We start from the raw sequence: 23045 nt of genomic DNA, 5'->3' as shown, positions 1-23045 counted from the left end.
ATCTTGGACTTAAGAGAGAAAACGCCGAGCAGTTTGTCCGCAAAGCGCGATCGGGCAACTGCCGCGTTTACCTCCGTGAGGTACGGAGCTGAGCCGGTCCTTTCTCCTGTGGTCACCTCCAAGCCCGTCCTGACGGTGAGTCCTGTTTCACTTCTGGTTTAGTACTGTTTTAGTCCTAGTTCAGTCGTGGATTAGTCCTCCTCTTCAGGGCCGGGTCGGGTCGGGCTGGAACCTCTAGTCCTGGGTTAGTCCTGGTTTAGTCTTGGTTCAGTCCGTGGCGTAGGCAGCGCAAAAGTTTGATATAATGTCGGGTTAACGGGCAGGTGCGGTCCTGTCCTGCGCGGGTGTAGTGTTGTACCGGGGGTCTCCAAAAATGGACCCGTGCGGGACTCTGCGCTGTAGGTTCCATTATGGAATAAATTAATCTTCAGTTTGTTACATAAAGGAGGAAAATAACACAAGGACGACAGCAGCAATAAGTTTTAAGAAGGAAGTAAAAAGGGTTGCACCTGCCCTGTCTGAGAAAAGTGTATAAAGTGTGTGCTGAGGGGTTTTACAGCCTTAAAACAGATATAATATTTGTAAAATATAAAGTTGACTACTTCGCGGATTTCACCTATCGCGGATTATATTAAGAACGTAACCCCCGCGATAAACGAGGGACACTGTCCTCTCACCTCACAAACTGTGCACATGGACTCCCACTTGTCCCGACCGGGACGGAAAACGGAGAATTTCTTGTACAAGTCATTGTTAAATGCGCATTTGTGCTTTGGTATGTTGCAGACTGACCGACTTCGTGTCTGCTCGCTCCTTCTGAGTCACAGACGCTACTAGAGACGCTCAGTTTAATGCCCCCAATGAACGGTACTGAAAACCCGGACATTTGCATCACTTTATAAAAAAACCAAACCCGGACGCCCCGGACATGACGCAAAATACGGACATGTCCGGGGAAAAACGAACGTTTGGTCACCCTAAAAGACTTTGACGTGTTTTGTTGCGCTGCGCTGTTCATTTCATTGCCCTGAACTCCGTGTAGTAAAGTTGATGGTTCCTAGCAACAAACTGGTTTCCCGGCGTGCAACGCAACTAAACAATGGCACGTTGGGCAGTGAACACGAATGGTGAAAATTGTATGACAAAACCATGAACAAAGATGTAAGGTTTAATGTTATCATAAAAAGGTAGAACATAAAAAATATATATAAACAATTTAATTTAAGAATAACTCAATTCACAATTCCATTACAAATATGTATTCTGTAAACATTAGACTATCACCTATCATCTCCCAAATGTAACATACACATACAAATACAATTAGTATTACATAAAAAAAAAAGGTGGAGGTTGAGGTGGAGTTGCCATATCATCATATCGTCTCTGTGTCGCCCATGGGTCTTTTCCTCTGACGTGATGCAATCATATTCAGCTGGAGGCAGGAAAAAAACAGAATATATGATGAGAATGAGTTTTGCACTCCTAAATAAACTCAATGTCAAATTATGTTAAGGATAATCCCATGCTACTTCCAAGGCTACAGACCAAATGTGTTACCTGATGTGTAGCTGTAGTTGCTTTTTGTTCAGCCTGTGTGAGGCGTAGCTGAAGACGGCTGGACTTCTCCTGATACTCTGCTAGCTGTCGTTCATACTGCAATGCATTACATAGTAAGAATATACCTGCACACAGACAGTATGGTTTGATTTCAAACTGACCTCTGCAATAGTGGCACGATCAGTTTCAAGCTGCAATTCAAGCTCATGTGAACGCTGCTTCTGACGATTCAGCTCTGACCTTAAAAAACAAAATACTATGGATAACATATTTACTTGAATCACATTGAAAGTGTAACTTTATGTTGTTTCTTTACTTGTGGCTCATTATTTTAGTCTCAAAGTCCTGGATCAGCTTTTTGGCCTCTTCTTTCCAGCGCTGAGTAGTTTTTTGCTGTGCTGTGAGAAGCCGGGTTAGATCAGCACTATTTCTTTTGCCTGTTTCTTCCAACTCACGAATCTGAGCATCCAGTTCTCGCTCTTTCAAGCAATACTCCTGTTCAATTTGTGACATCTGAAATAGTAATTGTAAATTGTTAGAAATCATTTGAAGTAATTACAGCTTCTCATTTCAAACCAATGGTAATAACCATTACCCGTTGCTTGGCTTTCTTTTGATCAATCACGTTTGATTTTCTTAAATCATCCATGTCTTTGCGGAGTTGAGTGTTTTCCTGCTGCAGCTTAAGGCGCTCCTCACTGATGCTTACGCACTCCTCCCTGGCTGTAGTCAAAGTGTTCTGCAGACGTCGTACTTCCTCTTGGCACCGGGACAGCTCTTCACTGTAGCTGTAGAATGGTAAACACATGAAAAGGGAAGGGTGAGCTGGGCAGATGGAGAGGAGATAACATGATGTTTCCATGCTAACATCATTAATAGTAGCAGATGGAAGTGTGCTGGCACCACTCCTGCTGTCACCTTACTGTTCCAAGAGGAGTGAGAACTGAAACTGGGATAGGCCACTTACTCCATTTCCATCTTCTTCAGTTTGCTCAGAGTGCTTTGTAGAGTGAGATTAATGTCTTCTCTCCTTCTCTCGGCCTCCAGACACCTGTGGTGAAGAGCCTCTATCTTTCTGAACTCTGGCTCCGCACGTCCCTCTTTATACACCTTAAATACAGAAATTATAGCAAAATGACTTCATTTAAAAAAAAATATTATTACTGTTCTTGCTGTAATCAACCTTCTCCAGTTCCTCCTCTACAGCCTTTCTCTCTCGAAGTGACCTTTCAGTTTGTGATTGTTTATCTGCACATTCCTGAAATGACAAAGGAAAAATGTAAGGAAGCCAATTTTGCTTTGACAAGATCTATCATCTTAAGAGACTCCTACTAGCTGTAATGCAGACAGCTCCTCTGTCATCCTGAGAATTTGAACACTGTACTGTTTCCGAACATTTTCAACCTGTTGATAAAAACAAAACAAAACATAGCTTTAAAACTAAATTTTCTCTTGTAATATTTTTGTAATGGGGAGTGGGAGCCCACCTCTTTTCTAGTACGGACTGCTGCATCCTGTATCAACTGCTTTATAGTCTCCTTTGTCTTTTCCAGTTCCTCTGTTTTCTGTTTTTCTCTTAACAGGGCCTTGAGGGAAAAAAGAAGCACAAGTACACCGTCAGAAAATGTGAACCAAAATGACAGACATATTTGCCCAGATGCTCTGTTCTTAACAGAACGATGTACCTGCTCTTTTTGCAGTGCAGCCTCCTCCGCTGTCTGTATGCTTTCTCGGACCTTGGTAAGAGCTGCATATTTCTCTTCCTCTAAAGTGGTGCAACGGGCTTGGAGCTCCCCAACCTTTTTTTCATAAACACTTTGCTCTCTGCGAACACTTTCTGCTTCCTGTGTTGCAGCATTTAATCTAGTAAGAGTAAAAAAGACTAGCATCACAGTCAAAATATTCTAATACTAAACATGCACTTTTTAAAAAAATCTATGGACTTGTGTGACCTTGAAAGGCCCATATTACGGTATTTTCTGATCTGTTATAATGTAGTTTTCTTATTAAAAACATACGTGGAGTTGCACTTTGTTTCTTTCACATGTTTAACACACAAACTCTATATATTAAGACTGCTTTCAAACAGAAAACACTGTTCCACCTTGTGATGTCATGTGATAATACAGGAAGTGCTCCACTGTGTTCCATTCCATACACCTTCACTAGAATCATTTGGATGACTTTAGCTCTGAAATTGCCAATCTCTACTCACTCTACTCGAAAATTACTACTACATGACATCACAGGGTTGAACAGACCATTTTGAGCTTTGGAGATGTAGACAGACTTGATAAAGGATTACTCAAACATGTGTGAATGAAACAAAACAAAATTCTGGGTATGTTACTGAAGAGGTAATGGCTTTCTAACATGGCTTAAAGCTCACAAGATTCAACTTTGTGTAAAACAGATCTTGTAATAGACTGAATAAATGAATACTGTAATGCACAATGCCTGTTAACTGAAACATCCTCACCTGGACTCTAGTTGGCCCAAGGCGGACTGAAGCTGCTGCAGTCTTCTGTCAGCTGCATTCTCCCGCCCCTGAGCCTCGGCTACATCTTCTTCCTGAGCACATACAGAGTACCTTGGTCAATTTTATTTTATTTAATGATTCCACTTTGTCCAATTTGAATACTCACCTGTCTTTGCATCTGTTCCTGGAGATTTTGCAATAATTTGGTCAACTCATTTACTTTGGCTGTGGCTGTCCGTAATTCAGCCTTAGACTGCCTGCAACAAGACAGCAACATGGTATATATATTTACCATGTCATCAGATTTCCACCAAATTGTAAAATTATAATTACCTGTTGTAACTCTGTAGCTCCTCCATCTCGGTTGTCTGCTCAGTTAAAGTCTTCAGAAACTGCTGGTTGGTCTGTGTGTGGCAAGAAAGACAGGAGTTCCATTTATGGGGCATATCTTCTAACCAAGATATTAGCTTATTTAAACTATGTTTCCAGTATAAAACTTCTGGTAAGTCCTTCTGTCTGTCCACCAACCACAGTCTCAAATATACCAAAGTCTGAGCGAAAGCCCAAGGCCAACCCATACATTAAATATTCATCAGAGGGCTATAGTATTACTCCCCATTGTTGCTGAAGTGTAGGACGCAGCTAACATGTCACTGTGTATGTATGTGCGTGTCCTTTGAAAAAACTAAGTAGATTACCAGGAGCAAACAAATTATGACAAGGCCTGGGTAGATAATACAGAGATACAAAGTTACAGAAGATATTGTTCACTTTCATTAGTCAGACAATTCGATCACACAATTAAAATAGAAGATAATAATAAAACTACCTTTTAATCAACCAACACTTACCATTTCCAGCTTCTGATTGTCCAGTAGGAGCTTTTGTGTTTGTTGCTGTAACTGGACAAGCTGATCCTATTAAGAAAAAAATAACATAGATAAAATTTAACTGCTTATAGTTAAACCAAGACTCTTAAAATCTAAAGCTTAGTTGGCTTCTGAAATGGCATTTTAATGGTAATGGCTCCATCTAGTGGTATGTGGGACACAATAATTACTGAACTGCGAGCTGCTTCTTTTGGGCATCATGCATCTGTGTGTCAGAAACAGACTTCTGATGGATCTGCTGAAGACGATCTAGCTCCTGAGAGGTTGTCTGCCACAACTCCATGGCCTGCCCTCGCTCCTAATTATTAAAATATATGAATTATTAAAATATATGAATAGGTGATGTGAAGGATTATAAATTCTAATAAAAACCTGTTCAGACAACTGTATCTGCTCCTGGAGGTTTTTGATGATGGTTTCCTCCTCCACTGTACTGCTCTCTGCTGCTGAGGACACTGGGATGGCATGTAACTGCCTCTCCACTGACTCTCTGAGCTCAGTGTGCAGCCTGAAAACAGTGGGAGTTCAAAAGGACATTTTTAAATATAGTATAAATATAGCCTGCCTCGCTAATGCCACAGTCATTCCGTTTTTGGCAGGTGATTTTAATTAACACATAGTCAAGTGGAAGGTCACTAACAAATGAACATGACCTTTGTCAAGACTAAAAGACCACCATATTTCCTGATGAATATTAATACTCTACACCATATAATATCTATTTAATACATTTTGTTCATTCCTCATAGTAGGCTACAAAATTCAAAGGGAAGCCTTGATTTTACAAATCAATGCCTGGCTAATGGCATTAGTGGCATTATCATATCTTGACTGCCTTGACAACTTGAAGTTTGAAGTTTATCTGGTAAAGGGCTAATATACGCATACCTTTCGTTCTCCTTGACAACTCTGTCCAACTTGACTTTTATGTCTGCCATTTGTACCTGTATATGTGACAGAAAAAATAATGGATGTTGTGACAGTTAAATTGTTAAAGTTAAATACACTAAGTGTACCTGGTATTTCTGTAGCTGTTCCATCATTTCCTCTATGTGACGATCATATTCATCGATCAAGGGAGCCATTATACTGTAATATTTAAAATTGTATGAGGAGTGCATTAAACAGCAACAAAATAAAATCAAGACCCACTGGCTGTATGTGTCAAAGCATGAGAAGCCAAACCTCCTGTCAGTAATCCAGGGAGTGGTGGGTTGTGCTTGTGCTTCCACTTCACCCTAAACATAATATATTTTTAAACTGATATTTTCTCAACTGTTTTAAAAAACACACTACTCCATGTCTTGAACTCACAGTGAAATAAATTAAAGCAATTTACGTGGTATGAGTTTTCACCATTATGAGCTGCATATCAAAGTGGATCATACCTGTGCCGAGACTTGAGGGTTATGCCCATGCTGATATTGGCTCAGGACAGAATTTAACCTCTGGACTGATAATAAAATATATATATATGTTAAAATGCCATATTATTTGTATTAATTATATAATTAATAAATTAATAATTAAATAATACAATAAAAAAACGAGCCTGAAAATACACACACAATTCCTACCGAATTCAAATATGGACTAAGGTTTATTGTAGATACGTCTGAACAACATCTCAAATGTTTGAATTTTGTATCAAATTGACAAGTTAGCTGCACAATTTTATCAAATTCCTACCTTGGTCCCGCAAAAAGTTTAATTCAGCTTCCATGGCTTTTTAAAAATTAACTCCGTATCTCTGTATCGTAGCTTTCCAAAAGGCATATGGTGTTGCTCTGACTGTCAGCTGTGGTTACCAAACATTAGCTCACAAAACTAGCTTTAAGCTAACTGATAAAGCTAATCAATTAGAGATTATATTATGGAAAATATACTAAATTGGTTTAGTCAAATAAAGTGTTTTCATCAGCCGTAAATGTATTTAAAACTATGGCTTTAAATAAAAAACAAAAACTTCATTCTATACGAAGATTAAACGCAAATCAGAGCTTTTTAAATCCCCAGATTCATGGTCGCGGCGCCGTCTGTTTTGAAGAGGAACAAAACCCGACCAATCAGCGCAAACTACAGGTACAACACTAAAAGTGTTCCGGGTACAACAACGAGGAAGAAGAGTTCCAGTTGTCTGCTCCTTTGGAGTTTCATTTCAAACAAGAAATGAGGTTTTTACTCTGCTTTTACTCATTACTTACGTACTTACGTTTAATTCGGATATTTCGTTTAATGTTAGGTATAAAGGATTAACTTAAATAAAGGATAGATAGAAAGGATTAAAGGAAGATTACGATAGAGCGTTAGCTAGTGCTTGAAGACTACAAAAGTTAGGCAACTGTATGCAGCTTGAAATACAATAATACAGGTATGGTTTGTGTGTTAGATGGAAACAGTAAAGGCCAATAGTGTTTATGAGTGAGACCCATCTTAATCAATATTTATGACATTATAGAGTTACTGGATAACAGAGCTATTATTGATAACAACACAAGATTAGCCTATGAATTCATAACAGGAAAGTTGGGAAACACACTAAGCTGAAACAAGGCTTGTAGTTTCAGACAACATGGGTCAAATTCGTGGATTACAGTTTTTGACTTTCCTTTATGCTTCTCTACAGCTTTCAGAATGTCTGTAAGTGAACATGTCTTGGCTCTTCTGTTACCACAACATGACACTATTCAGTCTGTTTCTTTTTTGCAGTCTCACAAACCATCTGGAGTTTGCCATTGAACACACCTGGGACAGTAATCCTGTCGACCATGATCCTATCAGGATTATTTTCTCACCCTGGGAAGGGGGTCTGAAGATGCAAGTATTTGGTCCCTTTTTTAATGACCCTGCAGCTCCCCCTGGACCTCCTGGACATACCTTTCCTGGACTCTGGGATTATGAAGGTACTGTATAAATGAACAGAGAAGAAGTAACATGCTTTCAGAAACACTTTGCTTTCAAAGAACCATCTTACACTGTTTATAGTTAGTAATAAGTTCTAAACAGGGACTTAAACTAGCCCTACCTTATAGTTTTAAACCAGATATAAAAACAGTCTAGTAACAGGAATAAATGTGGCTACTCTAGGGCTAGGTATAATATAGGTATACACTTGAACAAGTCTGAGGATCAGTTTAGTCGATATGCCATGAGAAGCATGGGTCTGTTTGTGACACTAAATCTTAATAACAAATTCATTAACATTAGTGACAAAGCAATTACCCCATAATGAAGATGAGTAATAACAGTAGAGTCTAATTGACCTAAAGTAAGTTGGATTTCTAATTAATGAGCCCCACGTATTTGGCCTCATTATGAAACATATTGAAGGTGCAACCCTATTATGATCTAAGTAGGTATAATCTTAGATCTATACTTCTATATTCTTTATTTATCTTTCCTTAAGTATATAGCCCATATTGTTGCCCTTTTTTATGGCAACATACATCTTATACAATATTTGCTTTTGCTCTTATTGTAGTTGTAGAATCATTCTTTCTGGACGACACTACAGAAAACTACCTTGAGGTGGAAGTGTGTCCGTAAGTGATACCTTTTTTGTGACAGCTTATTTAAAAATCTGTTTATAGTAACTTTTTTTTTTCTTTAGGCATGGACAACACCTCATACTGTTGCTATCAGGTGTTGGTCAAGCATTTGTGGTAAGCAGGAAATAATATTTATGGTTACCAGTAACCACAACATAGTGTTGTAAAACTATATTGTTGTTATCAGTGTTATAAATCATTCTTTTTTCCCCTTCAGCAACAACTCCCTATGGTGTTTAGAGCCACAATCACTGGAGATAGATGGATGGGAGAAGCTTTAATTCCCTGGGGTTACTTCCCTCCCAATGTTAATAAGATGAACTCTTATGCCATTCATGGATCTGGCGAGAAACGCACTTATGAAGCACTTTACTCAATTCCTAAAGAGGAGATTGTAGAAGGCCAAAAACCAAACTTGTAAGTAGTGTAGTTTTTTGTTTATTTGTTTGTTTTTTTTACAAAAAAATAATTTCATTATAAAACAAAACAATAATAAATAAATAAATTAAAATTCCTGCCCCCCCCCTAAAAAGATGTGTGTAAATAAATAAAACAAGAATAGCTGGTACTCACATTTGATTTGGCAACACAGCAAGGATTTAAATCTGAAATCTTTGTACGATTTGCTCTGTGTCAAGCTCAGCTAAATGTGCCTTTTCCGTTAAGCGATATGTGCGCTTTCGATTCGATACGGTTCAGTAAAAAATAAAGGCTAAATCATGGAAAATCTTTGTTAAACCACTTCTTGTGCAAAGTTCATATGAAACACAAACATTTTAATCCTCAAAACAGCGAAAATGTCAAATGAGTTTCCTTCCACTAAACAAACAACGAAACTGTAGCTGTAACAAAATCATTTAGTAAAATAAACCAAAAATACTCTTGGTGATATATCGATAGAGCAGCCCACAATATCGATACTGTGTCATCACATTAAACGATACGATATATCGATATTTCAATATTTTTGCACACCCCTCTACTCTTTATCACACGAAGACCACAGTTCTTTAGTTTAAGGTCATGGTTTAAGGTCAAGGGTATATTTCCTCTGTTATTTCTGGCCATTTTTGTTTTATAATTGAGTTGTTTTGTAAGTGTTGCTGTACTTACTGTTACGCAGATAAAAAGTGCGACCTACTCTGTGAAATCTACTCTGTAAAGTCTCCTCTGTGAAGTCTACTGTTTGAAATGCCACAATGCCTGTGGCCGTGACAGGTCACCGAAAAAACAGGAAATGAAGGCGTTATTCGCCGGCGTGCTACGGGCGAACCGTAAGGAGTATCCCAAAAACATGGAAGATTTGAGTGAAGCTATGTCTGTAGATGTGACATGTCAAATTTGAGCTCATTTGGACTAAACCCCGGGGACTTGAATCTTTTTGTAGACCCCCAAGTCAAAACGGTGCCGAATGTTTGATCCCATATGGCCGACTTCCTGTTCGTCATAGGGTCATGCTCCAATTCATCTTTTGGCTTGTCTCATTGTTCTCCATCACTGTCCCAAATTTCGTTTCCCTGCGACAAACTTTGCTTGACCCTACTCCCATAGGGGTCGAATTCTAGGTGGCGCTGTTGAGTCGGGTCACTTTGGTCATTGTCACGATGCCCATTTTATCAAATTTTTCGCCGGGCCGATCGATCTGAACCCCGGTTTGGGGACTTTTCGTCCATGTTCAGGGGGTCAAAAATGCGATCGTTTGGTTGGAAAAGGGAATTAAAAAAAAAAAAGAAACCGACGAAACTTTGTTAGGGCGAGGGCCAATAAGTGCATTTTCAGATATGTAATTGTCTTATGTTTCTTGTAGCCACCTGCTGCAGTATTTCCAAGATTTCCGACTGCAGAGCATCATGGGAGATGACTGGGTCCAGCCTGAGTCTGAGCTTTGGAAAGGAAAACCATAAAGTTCATATATTTTTCAAATTCATATGTTCAAACACCTTCTGACAATGAACACAATCAGTTAATATTAGTTAATTATATGTAACAACATAATACACTCCTTGTCAAAATGCATTAAACCTTAAAGACTGCATGCAGACAGAGACACACTTGCTGGCTTTTAACGTACTGTATTTGATAGCACATTAAAGTGCCTTGGCAAAGTGTGATCTGCAGCTGAGAACAGAACTGTACACATGGATGGTATTTAACTCTTACCTGTGTGTCAACAAGTGGTTGAATATCTGAACTGTTAATGCCAACACATTAAAAAATATAATATGCTGCAGGGAGATGAAAGATTCTGGATCATAAATACATTTGAGACAATATACTTTGCAGTGAACCAAGCATTAATAATTTGTAATTACAAAACTTCATACATTTTAAATCATTTTGTATGTTTGTGATAATAAAAATAACAATAACAATGACTATATTGTTGAAAGTTATCTTTGCACTATCATGTTACTAATTGTGTTTTGAATTGTGAAAATTAACTATTGCATATAACACATTTTTACAGAATCTAAAGAATTCTTAGTTTCAAACATGTGAAAGGTCAAATTTGACACATGCCATAGTTAATTATGTACCTACACCACATACTGTTTTGAGCGTATACATCTATTATCAGGGGTGTCAAACTCATTTTGGTCTGGGGGCCGTATCCAACCTACTTTGATCTCTAAGGGGCCTGATCAGAAAACTCATGTCATATAAACCCCAGAAATAACAATAAGTTCAAATATTTGTGCAGAGAAACACAAATCTGTTATCTTTTTAATTGATGAACTTTTTCTTTTACAAAATATTATAATATTATCAACAACCTGAAACTTAAAAAATACAGTTTCAACACAATGTTTTAAGATGAACTTGTTTTACATTAACTTGTATAAATGGGAATAAGTAAATTTTCTTGGAAAATCCTGCACTCGGCGTCCACTTTTCTCATTTTGGACATTTTGCTGATGAAGGTGTCACGGTCAACAGTCAAAACAATTGTCCTTTAAGAGCATTTGGAAAGAGACAAGTCTTCATTTATGCTGCTCTGGTGGGAGGGGCCATGTACAGAGACGCTGAAGACACTGCTGTGATAAACACCACAGAAAATTAACAATATTTTAATAAAAAATAGAATTAAAATATTTTAGTAGAAAAGTTAGGTCTTGGAGGGCCGGATTTGGCCCCCGGGCCGCATGTTTGACACCTGTGATCTATTATGATTATATAACCTTGTTTACATATTTGTTCAAAGAAATGAATAAAGCAAATAATGATAATACAATAACTAAATCTATAACATAGTTAATCGAAATAATTATGTACTATGAAGTATGAAAATGAAACTAATCATTACCCAGCTGGCTAGCTCCTCTCTTTCTCTTAAATATTAAAATTCAGATCACAGAAATAGTGCAGTCCTAAAACATCAGAGACTGTAGTCGTTAATTTCTGTCTTCCTTTAGGGCTCTCCTTCAGTCTGTCCATGCCGCTGCCCCCGGAGACCCCATTTTCATCGTCTGCTCCTGGAACCCTCCTGACCTGAAGACCAAAGAGCAGGTATTGATTCTCATGTTGTATGTCTGTGCATCACTGTGGCAGCCCAAAATCCCATATTGAGCCTTATCACTTTTAATTGGTATTCTCTACTTTGAAATGCACAAGCCAAAGGAGCGTGCTACTTCAAGCCCTGTCCCAGAGATTACCTGTGGAGCCAATTCGACACACATGCGTACATAGTCTACAGCATTAATTCCCTTTTACAAATTAACTGCTGACCTAAATAGATTAACAAGATAGATAGCAATGGCATTGGTTGTCAAAAATAATATTCATAACTTGAGTAAGCCTGGCCACCTGTGCACAGTGGTGTGGCGTGTGTCCCCACCAGCTCTCTCTAATTAGTGTGAAAAGATGAGAGAAAAGTGCAGTACAGGTATCGGGCTCCAAAACCCCAGCAGACAAGCAGACACAAGAGGCTGTCTTAGCCCTCTAAAAGCAGACCAGCTGCCTCTAAAACATTAAACAGCGGCTTAAAGGTGATTGGAAGTGTCAGAAACTTTCTGCTGATCACCCCGTGCAGGGTTTCTCCAATTTTTTTTTTCCTTTCCTGGATCTGATTTCTTTAAGTTTAAAAAGTGTTTGAGGGTATGAACGAGGATAAAGTTGTGATGAAAAATAGAACAACTGCGATAAAAGAGGGATCTCAAAACATGAAAAGAGTCAGAGATTGAAAAAGTGGATATGGTAATAACTTTGCCCAGGTTCAGTCAGAGAGGTCCAAATGAAAGATTCATACTGGCACTAATAAGGTATAATTTGTGGCTTTGCGAGCTTGAGCTTGAGCTTGCAAAGATCAGTGGTGTCCAAATTCCACACCACATCTTAATTCAGTCTCAGAATACTATTAATTAATACTAGCTCTGTCACTCCAAAATGTACTTCTCAGGGGATTATCGGCCAATACACTAAGAGGCCTAAGGGCCAAGAGAAATTGTTCTGAAAGTATTGACTCCTAGGCCATAGTTTGGACTCCTCTCATCTGGATGAATGTCGAACTTCATTCTCAAGCAACAAATGTAGTCTTGCTACTGTTACGGTCAAATCTATAAACATTGTGCAAACAATGGCAAGCTTTAATCATGTGAAACTTCATCAAACACAATCACTCTTAACTCACTCACACTCACATAATTATTAGGCAATCTTTATTTCAAGGTTACAGGGGTTGTAAAATATGTTATATAAGTTTTAGGTTTTGTTTATTCAATAGTTGTCTATCCCAGGAACATGAGGTAAATTCAGTTCAGTTTATTCAACCATGTCATCAAGGAAAAAGGAAAACAAAACAAAAAGAAATCACAGAATAATTGCACAGCTATCCACGTAGGACACATGCCTAGCACATGCATGTCTTAGAGAGAACTCACAGTGATACAAGGACCACGTAACCAGATGGTACGTTCTATTAAAGCACTTTTCACAAGGTTAAAGCCATCCAGACATATGACAGTAAACTATTGTGTCACTCTACAGCTGAGGTAAGTAACGAGGAGGCGCTGCAATGTTTCCCTGTGCGATCGCTGATTAATTTTACCTAATTACTGTCCAACAAGTCGATCATTACCGGGAGAACTGCAGGGGTTAAGGCTGGAGGCTCCAAAACATCTGTGCCCGGACGCCTCAGCAGAGCGCGCCGTGACACAGGAAGGACTAATTGCAGATGAAGCCAAACTTTGTTGCATACAGCAGGAAGAGGTGGTGAGAGGAATGTGGGATGGAGCAGTGGATAGAGACAGGACTAAAGTGAATACATGGGGCAGTAATGAGGGCCACACTAGGTTCTGTTCTCAAAAGCACAGCAGTAACAGTATGAGCTAAAAAGAAATCAGATTTTCACTTTTGTCACCATTCACATTAATTGGACTTCTAATAGGAGATGATCCAGCCCCACTGTAATGCTGAATTTTAATTTGACATTTTGTTCATTTTATAAACCAGTTTATTCATTATGGGGAGTTTAAAGTGTTGGTTCTCTGATCTGACTTTTGCTAGTTAATGTGTTAAGGTAATTGCTATTTTGACTATATTTATGCTGTACTATTTTAAATTGTCTGTTTCTACATTTTGCAATTTTGCTAATCTCATAGTTGTAGGTGACGGTCAAGTTTGAGATATGACCATAATAACATAAGGAGGAGTTAGTTAGTGTGCTGGCTTACCAATTGACTATTTGATTAAGAGTTTCACTTGCTGATTCATTTATTTAAATATAGATTTGTGCATGTCACATTGTGCTTGCATTCATGGCAGCATATGCACACTCTATCATTAAAGATGCAGTGCAATAGCTGCACACTACCTTGAAAGCCTTTATTACAAAGATATGTTAACATTTGCATTTCAAAACCTGTCAATTTCGATTTCACACATTCACACACGAACATGGAAACAAATTATTCATCAAAACACCACTAATATAGCCTGCACATTAATATTGCATGAGTTATTATATTAAACACTTTGTTTGCTCACAAACACAATGCAATGTATGCACGCCTATTTGGATACACACTGTGAAAGAAAGAAACATCTAAGTATTGTGAGTCATGCATAAGCATTAGGAACAAATTATATCAGTAAGAGAGGAAAAGAAAAGTAAATTAAGCTTGCTTTGTTATCAACACCGAATATAAATCATTGGCTGTTTTTCTAATTGATTCCATTACGGTCCCACCTGCCTGCTGCCGACTCCCTCATCCATCCGTGTATTGTTTATCTTCATTTGGTGCGAGATAGATGAAAAAGCTTGTTATTGAACCCAAAGCCTGTTAGATTTCATCTTTTTCTGCTAGCACATTAATTGGCAATTAAAAGTAGCAGGCATTATTAGAGAATATTTAGAAACATGCCAAAAATAATAAATCAAATAAATGAAACTTTATAACAATTAAAGTTTAGATCACTAAAAGAGATAAACTATATCCCCAAGGTATTTGTGTGCAGCCATCGATGTTTCTTGTGGCTACAATAATTGGCAATTAGATCTGGCATGCAAGCAGATCATTTAGTCATGACCAGAATAAATATACACAGAAATAAACAAGTAATATTTTTTATTCACAGGGGAAAAAACAAATGTAATTGAATGTAAACTTCAAAATTCTAAGAAGAAAGTAATTTAGAAACTTTTTTTGCCTGGGAGATACAAAATTGTCTTAGTGTTTAATAGCAAATAATAGACCCACGAGGTAATTTATGTGCAGCCTCGATATTAGTTGCTTGTAAGTGAGCAAGTTCGCTAAGTCTTAATTGGGAAATAAATCTTGCAGTCGCCACGGCAACGGCCACTGTTACACGGTAATGGTGAAATGAGAGCGTGCTGATCGTGTTACTTACGTTGTGTACATGTGTGGGTATGTGCCCACTCATGCATGTGTGTTTTCACCTCCTCTAGCTCATTACCAGGGGCCTTGTTAGTACAAAAGCTGCTGCTATGTACAGGAGGCTACATGCTTGTTCTGTTTCATTCCATTAGGTCTTGTTTCATCCACAGTGAGAGTGGACCCTATACTTCTGTTAAGACTTTAGTGAGCACACCACATGTTAAAAGGTAAATGCGGTCTATTTTATTTCTCTCTACATTTTTTTTTAAAGTTTGTATTTGTAAATATTGATTTTGTCCCCTGAACCAGATTCTAACAATTGTATTCCTTTTATTTGATCTTTTTAGCTATACCACGTCAATGTTATATAATACTGAATTCTGCCCCCTTGTGGTTGTGCCTATGCTTTTAAAGGGTTAAACAATTGACCAAAAATTAATGCAAAAATAAATAAATAAATACAGTATATAAAATGTATAAATAAAATTTAAAAATGGTTGGATTTCATCACTTTTCAAATGCATGAATAGAATTTTACATACTACACCTTTAGGGCATCTGACTGCGTGAGAAAACCCTTGGCAGTTGTCCGTCAAAAGATTAGCTTGAAAGCATTAACAAAATCAAACCAATAATAGATTGCCTCAAGTTCTGACAAGAAATAAATTGAGCTCGATGTATCTTCTGGCAAAACCAAAAAGGCAAAGTTTTCATCTTCATTAAACACTTGATTTCTTTCCAGCAGCACTGCGTTATGGTGCAATTAAAATTTCTAATCAGGCAAAACGATGTATTTATAAACAAGCATTATTTATCACCTAGGCTAAATAGTGTAACTTTTTTTTTTACCCTTCTGCCCTCCTGTGCCTTCCAGCTTCTCTATGAAATGGATTGAGGCAGAAAGAGCATTAGCCTAGAGATGAATGGATAGACCAGCCTAACGCAATCTGGCCCACTTCAGTCGACAATTTAATATGGACTCTCCCTCCACACGCTTACCTCTCCGGGGCACGGCACTAAATCTCACTTTGACTGGATCACATTGACTATGATAGATGCCTGTATGACAGATCAGAAGAGCGCTGTTTGTATGCATGTGTATGTGTGTGTATGGGGAGTGATGGATACGGGAGACAATGCGCAGACAGGTACGCTGGAAGAGCTCAGCCTGATAATTACAGTATTTATCTGGGTTAGGTGTCATGGCCGCCCCGCACCACATTATAAACAGATCAGAGGATGACAGATCTTCCAGAGCATTCCGTGTGCCAAACCAAAACAAATGCGGCGGAAGGGAAAGAAAAACAATGTTAAATGCGTTGGAAGGGATTATATGTTCTTTACACTTAAAAGTTTTGTGGAATAATTAAGAATCTTAGTTACTTGTCAATTCTAGCTTTCATATTAACAATATAGGTCACAACACAATTGCAGGGTAAATGCAATACCCAACTACTACAAAGCTCTTTTTTTTTTTTTTTTTTTAATCTCAACCTGTCCATGTGATAATGTGCAGTAATTTGAAGACCTGAATTCAGTGCTGTATAACCAGTCAATAAGAAAATGAAGAATGGTGGAAACTAGAAGTATTGGGTCCATGAAGATATTCATAAATTGCTCCATCAACATATGCAGAGTGATTATTATAGGGCCCATATTACCCTATTTTCTGATCTGTGTTATAATGTTGTTACATACCAGGAGTTTTTGTTCACCCATGTTTAACACACAAAGCCTGCATATTTAGGCTGAGTTCTTCTCTCAACTGGAAAACACTATGTTCCACCTTGTGATGTCATGTGATTGATTGAATTTATATAGCACCTTTCAAGGTACCCAAAGCGCTTTACAGTTCATTATTCAGTCACTCCACACTCACTGGTGGTAAGCTACTACTGTAGCCACCGCTGCCCTGAGGCAGACTGACAGAAGCAAGGCTGCCAATCTGCATCATCGGCCCCTCCAACCACCACCCATGCTCCCACCACTTTCATACTAGGCAATGTCTGTGAAGTGTCTTGCCTAAGGACACAACAACAGTGTTTTTGCCACTGGCGCCCCACTGTGGCACCTGGAATTCCTAGCGGTCTCCCATCCAAGTACTACCCAGGCCCAGCCTGCTTAGCTTCTGAAATCTGACAGGATCAGGCTTTTACAAGCCAGTATGGCCACACATGTGGTATTGAGGAAGTGCTCAATTATCATTTCAATTTCAGTCCTGGAATTGCCAATTTCTACTGAGCAGAGCATTTTGAGCTTTGGAGGTATAGACAGACACTAAAGGATAACTCAAACATATATGAATGAAACAAAACACAACTCCAGATATGTTTCTGATGAGATAAGAACATTCTAACATGGCTTAAAGCTCGCAATAGTCAATTTATGGGACCTTTATAAAAAAATTGTTTTAGTTTTCTTGCAAATTTCCACATTTCTGCTGGCCTAATGTGTCTTGCTAATGTGAAAAACTAACATAACCTGATGCATTGTATTGAAGCACTTACCACTGATTGGCACTCAAATGCATAACTGACATCCACCCATACCTGTAATTTTGGGCATTTTGAGAACATTTCAATGTTTCAGCCCAATAAATTCTCCCAAATCTTACCAAAAAGTAACTCTCTCTAAAGAGTTTATGTGTATGAATAGCCACTGCCATCGTGGAGACAAGCAACCTCTTATTAACAGCCAAGATAAGGGTCAAATCAATGGTTTGAAAGTCAGTGGATGATCACAGCACAGCCATCTATCTTCACTGACCCAATTTATTCCATTCTTCAGCACTTCGGCAAATCATTCAACGCAATCAGGCCATTTCTTAGAGCAGCCGGGCTTAAACGGCTCCTTGTTTGGAGGGAATCATTAACCTCCACACAAGCACAGAGCCTCGCTGATGACCAATTAGCACAGAATACAAATATGAAGGTGGTAGTTATGATTCATACTGTGGATTGGGCATTTGATGTAATCTTTCAACTCTAGATAAACACTTTGTAGAATGTATATATATATATATATATATATATATATATATATATATATATATATATATATATATATATATATATATATGTGTGTGTGTGTGTGTGTGTGTGTGTGTGTGTGTGTGTATATATATATATATATATATATATATATATATATATATATATATATTTTTTTTTTTTTTTTTTCATTTAACTTGTTTTTCTCAGGTGTTATAGGCCTGTTACAGTGTCTTCACAGCAGGTTGCAAGGCACATTTTCTCCCCCGTGTAATTGGAGAAGCACTGAAACTTGAAAGTGTTTTGCTGAAGGACACAACAACAATATGCATTGAGTCAGAATGAAAATCAAGTAAAATCCTGTTATTTATATAATATATCAGGACTTAATAATAACAGCAATTATATTCAAATGAAAATATCCATACTAAATGTATATCAAAGTAAGTCTCAACTCTGCACCTGACATTGCACAATGTATGCCTTAATGTTCTGGACGATAAGGTATAGCCTACTTTATTACAATTGGGGCAAGCAACCCAGTATAAGTGTCTGGGCATGATTATTAACTCTGTTTAAAACTTTAATGTCAACTGCAAGACAGTGTGCAAGACGGGACACCAGTGCCTGCACTGCCTCAGGAAACTTGCTGCTTTTAATGTGGAGAAGACTTTAATGTCATTGTTTTACTCTGTTTTTATTGAATCAATTTTAGCCTTCTGTTTGACGTTCTGGTTTGAAAGAACAAAAATGCAGTTTCGCAGATTGTGAAATGGATGGGCAAGCTGATCAGACAGCCACAGCGTGGTATGGAGTCTTTATACACCAGCCAGCTGCAAAGACTAAGCTCCAGTATTATGCGGGACCAGAGCCACCCCCTGAACTGTCTGTTTCAGTACCTGCCGGGTCAAAGACCGGCTGTGCCAAAATGCAAGACCAAAAGATTCAGAGACTGTTTCATCCCTGCAGCCATTATATTTTTGAAACCTAAATATACTATGAAATAGTCTTGGAATCCAAATGCAGTGCATGCTGGCCAACTGAGGTTGAGGTCAAACCATAACTGGTTACACAAGGTCACTTGGCACAACTAATAGTTTTATCCATTTTGTCTGTTGATTGTATGCTTGCACAGATGTGTGTTTGATGCTTCTTAACCACTGCAAGCCAAATTTAGGGTGCAAACCAAGGATACAAATAAATACACCATAACCTTGTGGGTGAATTGTCTTATTAAGAACACAACAGTTTCCACTAGAGCCACTGCTGCCTGACTGTCTTCCAAGTCTAAGTACTAAGTACACTGCCTCAAATCTAAGCCTAAATCTGGACAGAACAGAACAAAACCAAGTACATAAAACTAGAGGACCAAACCAGGACAAGTTGTGCAGAGAAGGGATGGTGAATATATTGGTTCAGTGAGAAAAAAAGAGTTGAAATTATAGCCTGAACATATGGAGACTCGTGAGCTCGAGATAATTGCAGTTGCAACAGTGTTATCAGTCTCTGCTTGGCATCCCATTTGACTGACAGCCTGATGAAGCCTTTATCAGTGAGATTTAAAGTAGGCACTGAAGTGAGAATAAGGAGAGACTGTGAGAGAGAGGGATAGAGAGGAACCACCAAAAAGTAAAACAAAAACATGAAGATGGAGTATATTCTAGTTTAAATAAAAAAGATAAGTTTGATTGTGCAGCTTCAGATCATAAAAGCAATCTGCCATAAAAATCAGCAGCAGCAATCTGAATGAAAAACTAACCATCTGTTTTTAGTTGCCTTTGTAAATTACCCCTTGTTCAACGTCTTTGCAATAGAATTAGGCCCAACAACTTTTTTCATTTTCAGATATTTTCATTTGTAGCTTTTATGTATTCTCTTCTCTGCTCTCTGTTAAAATGTTTGAGACTCCCTTTTTAGCTCTTTAACTTTAGATTATTCTGTACCACATCTTTGTATATTTCTTCACTGGCTTCCTTCCCCCTGCACTTTCCCTGTACTGTTGCAATCAAATTCGGATCACATCTCGATATCAAAGATGCCAACCCTCCAGGAGGCCCTACTTTCATGTGATGAAACTTGCTTATAATCCTTTCAAAGCTGTAAAAGGCCTAGGCTGCATATTAAAGCTTCACATTATTGACCTTCTCTCACACAAGGCTGGTTTGTCAGTTTTCAGCTCAGGGAAATGACTTACTGTTTGCGGTCAAACATTTTGGATCAGTTTATATTAACATTCTCACATAAGGTCAGTCTCACAATTTTCAGAGGTACTAAGTCTATTATTTGGCAACAAGTTCAGCCAAGTTATTTTACTGTATTGCCAATTGACATTTCAATATGTTCTCCTTCAGTATCATTATTCAGTCATGCAGTAGATGTAGTTGTGAGAGAGAACGAGTGGCAGAGTGTGTTGTGGGGTCCTAAGATAGGCCAACTTATTTTTTAAGCATTTGTATTCACACAATCCAATTACAAAGCTTGTCTTATAGGTTGGGGGAAAACTGTGCTTAATTAATTAACGTGACAGTCAATTTTAACAGCTAAAGCCTGGTTATAGCTTCCTAAACATTATACCTTTACTGGTAATTGGCTTGAAGGGTGGGCAAGAATCTGAGCTATATGTTCATTGTTACAACCTATTTATGCAAGTCACTTTGATTCAGTTACCTTTTCCCTTGCTACTAATCCCTGTTAATACTTTAGTTTTGGTCCCTGACACTTGCAATTAAGCGTTGCAGCTTAAAAAGTTAATAGATACATAATTAATAAGAGTAATGTGTCTGTACGGGATTTGTTTAATAATATATTCTATGTATTTATTATATTTTATATATATATATATATATATATATATTTTTTTTTTTTTTGTGTGCAGGGGAATTGAAATGGGTGGGTAAGGAACACACCCAGGGCCCTCATTCCCAGCTTCACCTCTGGGTGCAATGATAGACTGTATTTATAAATGGGCATAGCTAACCCTGGAGCCGCCATGTAAGCCACCAATAGGAAGTGTTTATGGGGCTCTTCCAGCTCCATCAACTCCAGTTGACCTTACATTGAAAAACTGCAACTCTGCTGCAGTGAGTTTCATACTTTTGGTCTTAAATTTTTTGTATTGACCTGCTCTACCTGATTCTGGTGTTTTAATTTCGCTATTCTGTCCGTAAATACATTTCTATAATATGGAACTCAGCTAAAAATTTGCCAGCATAACTGCCAGCCTTGTGAGCTTCAGCTAACTAGTCAAATGCTATGGGTGACATCCACTTCTTTAAGCAGTCTGTGGGTGCAAGAAGCTATTTGCAATGTGTTTGAATTTGCGTTAGTATGTCACCATTGCATCAGTTTAAACAGCCCCAAGCCTGAGGTCCTCATGCACTCCTGTCTGCACCGGGACAGCTTCGCCACATGGCCCATTTTTCATTTCATTTATGGAGAAGTAGCTGGATTTAATTTAGTTAAAACAAGCCCTGCGTGTGGCTCAATGGGTGAATAAGTGAGTGACTGAATAAGGATAAACTGCCACAGCTGCTCAGCTCATTTTCAGCATTACATGGCTAACGTGTCGGCGGTGGCTAATACCTCATTCGGCGGTCTAAATTAAAACACAATCACCTAATAGGAGTACAGGGAGAGAGGCGGGTCCTAACAGGATTTATGAGAAAATGAAGTGTGATTGGATGTGAAGTTTGAATTAGACGAAGCAGTGCAGTGTCAGGGTCTATGAAGGTGACTGACTGGAGAGGGGAACAGCACACTCTCCCAGGACCACAGCTCATCCAAAAGCTGCCCATCAAATTAGTGCCATAGGTCGTCTCAACACCGAGGTTGGAAAACAACTCAATTATGTCATACTTCTAATGGCCTTGAATGGCCTTTAGTAACACTAAACTGATGCAGTACACGCAAATATCCCTTTATTATAAGCAGTCACTCATATGTTAACTGCATGTAAGTCAGTCACAGATATGGATTGTTCTGTATTAATATACTTCACCCCCAAATCATTGGACTAGAATGCAGTAATTCTGTTTGTCATTTATTCCACATGCCCTCCCCAGTGTCGTCAGGCATGTTACATGAATATTACTGCAATTTATTGGCTCAAAGTAAAGGCCATGAGATTGGACCAATATTTAAAATTTTCTGAAGAACACAGGCTAAAATATGCAGTGTTTTTAAGTCCACTATGTTCTGTTTTTCCTTATAAGAAGGCAAATTTGTTTTGATACTGAGTAGTCATGCATCTACCTGACTGGCCACCGATCAATCTTGCCCATCTGAACTCAGGGAGAGATAACTGGTGTTCAGACTGTACATGTATTTGGATAGTATAGAAGTATTCTTGACTGGCTATAACCAACTAACGTTGTGTTAACTTCTTTTGGCATTTGTCCCACCAATTGACATTTCCTCTGTAATTATATCTTGTACTATTTAATTTCTGCTGGCTACAATGTAAATGGTAGCACTGGACTAGGACCCAAATGGCAAAATAAAGACCTTTTAAATTCTCCCTAGCCATTTTGTTTGGCCCCACAATCACTACTGCACTCTCACTTTCCCATTTATGCCCAGAGCCTTTTTTGTCCTACCCACAATGCATCTCTTCTATTGTCCACCTGCAGCTGAGATCCATTTTGGCTGTTCCCTGTAATTTTCAGGTGGATACTTCCAGGTTGGAGCAATAGTAACAATTACAGAAAGAGGTGTTGAAGGAAGTAGGGTAAGGAGGGAGGAGAGGT

The 23045-nt window shown here is 38.3% G+C and overlaps 2 protein-coding genes and 1 pseudogene across 8 annotated transcripts; 1 reads left to right on the top strand and 2 right to left on the bottom strand.

Moving 5' to 3' along the window:
* Positions 1–1152: 1152 nt before the first annotated feature.
* Positions 1153–6977, bottom strand: sclt1 (sodium channel and clathrin linker 1). Of its 6 annotated transcripts, none has more exons than XM_055158644.1 (21): positions 6619–6977; positions 6318–6382; positions 6082–6167; positions 5946–6018; positions 5818–5873; positions 5302–5437; positions 5105–5227; positions 4891–4956; positions 4373–4443; positions 4206–4296; positions 4040–4131; positions 3246–3423; positions 3048–3146; positions 2893–2964; positions 2744–2818; positions 2528–2670; positions 2156–2348; positions 1877–2073; positions 1722–1800; positions 1561–1656; positions 1153–1435 (listed from the first exon to the last, which is right to left on the bottom strand). In XM_055158644.1, the coding sequence occupies exons 1-21, from the start codon at positions 6650–6652 to the stop codon at positions 1376–1378; spliced, it is 2085 nt and encodes a 694-aa protein (XP_055014619.1). In that variant the 5' UTR covers positions 6653–6977; the 3' UTR covers positions 1153–1375. The 6 variants fall into 6 exon arrangements, with proteins under 6 accessions (XP_055014619.1, XP_055014621.1, XP_055014624.1 ...); XM_055158646.1 differs by having other exon boundaries at positions 6115–6167; XM_055158649.1 differs by lacking the exon at positions 6318–6382.
* Positions 6978–7037: 60 nt separating this feature from the next.
* Positions 7038–10852, top strand: cunh4orf33 (chromosome unknown C4orf33 homolog). 2 transcript variants are annotated; one of them, XM_020941272.2, is made up of 6 exons: positions 7038–7103; positions 7639–7832; positions 8411–8471; positions 8540–8591; positions 8695–8894; positions 10285–10852. In XM_020941272.2, exons 1-6 carry the CDS (start codon positions 7099–7101, stop codon positions 10379–10381), a joined length of 609 nt encoding a protein of 202 aa, XP_020796931.1. In that variant the 5' UTR covers positions 7038–7098; the 3' UTR covers positions 10382–10852. The 2 variants fall into 2 exon arrangements, with proteins under 2 accessions (XP_020796931.1, XP_020796929.1); XM_020941270.2 differs by lacking the exon at positions 7038–7103 and adding an exon at positions 7322–7569.
* Positions 10853–17369: 6517 nt separating this feature from the next.
* On the bottom strand, positions 17370–17486 carry LOC129410466 (5S ribosomal RNA; annotated as a pseudogene).
* Positions 17487–23045: the final 5559 nt, after the last annotated feature.

The sequence above is a fragment of the Boleophthalmus pectinirostris genome, unplaced genomic scaffold (genome assembly GCF_026225935.1).
Source record: "Boleophthalmus pectinirostris isolate CB_2022bp ecotype Guang Dong unplaced genomic scaffold, ASM2622593v1 HiC_scaffold_22, whole genome shotgun sequence".
NCBI lineage: Eukaryota > Metazoa > Chordata > Actinopteri > Gobiiformes > Gobiidae > Boleophthalmus > Boleophthalmus pectinirostris.
This window is presented reverse-complemented; position numbering and strand designations above follow the sequence as displayed.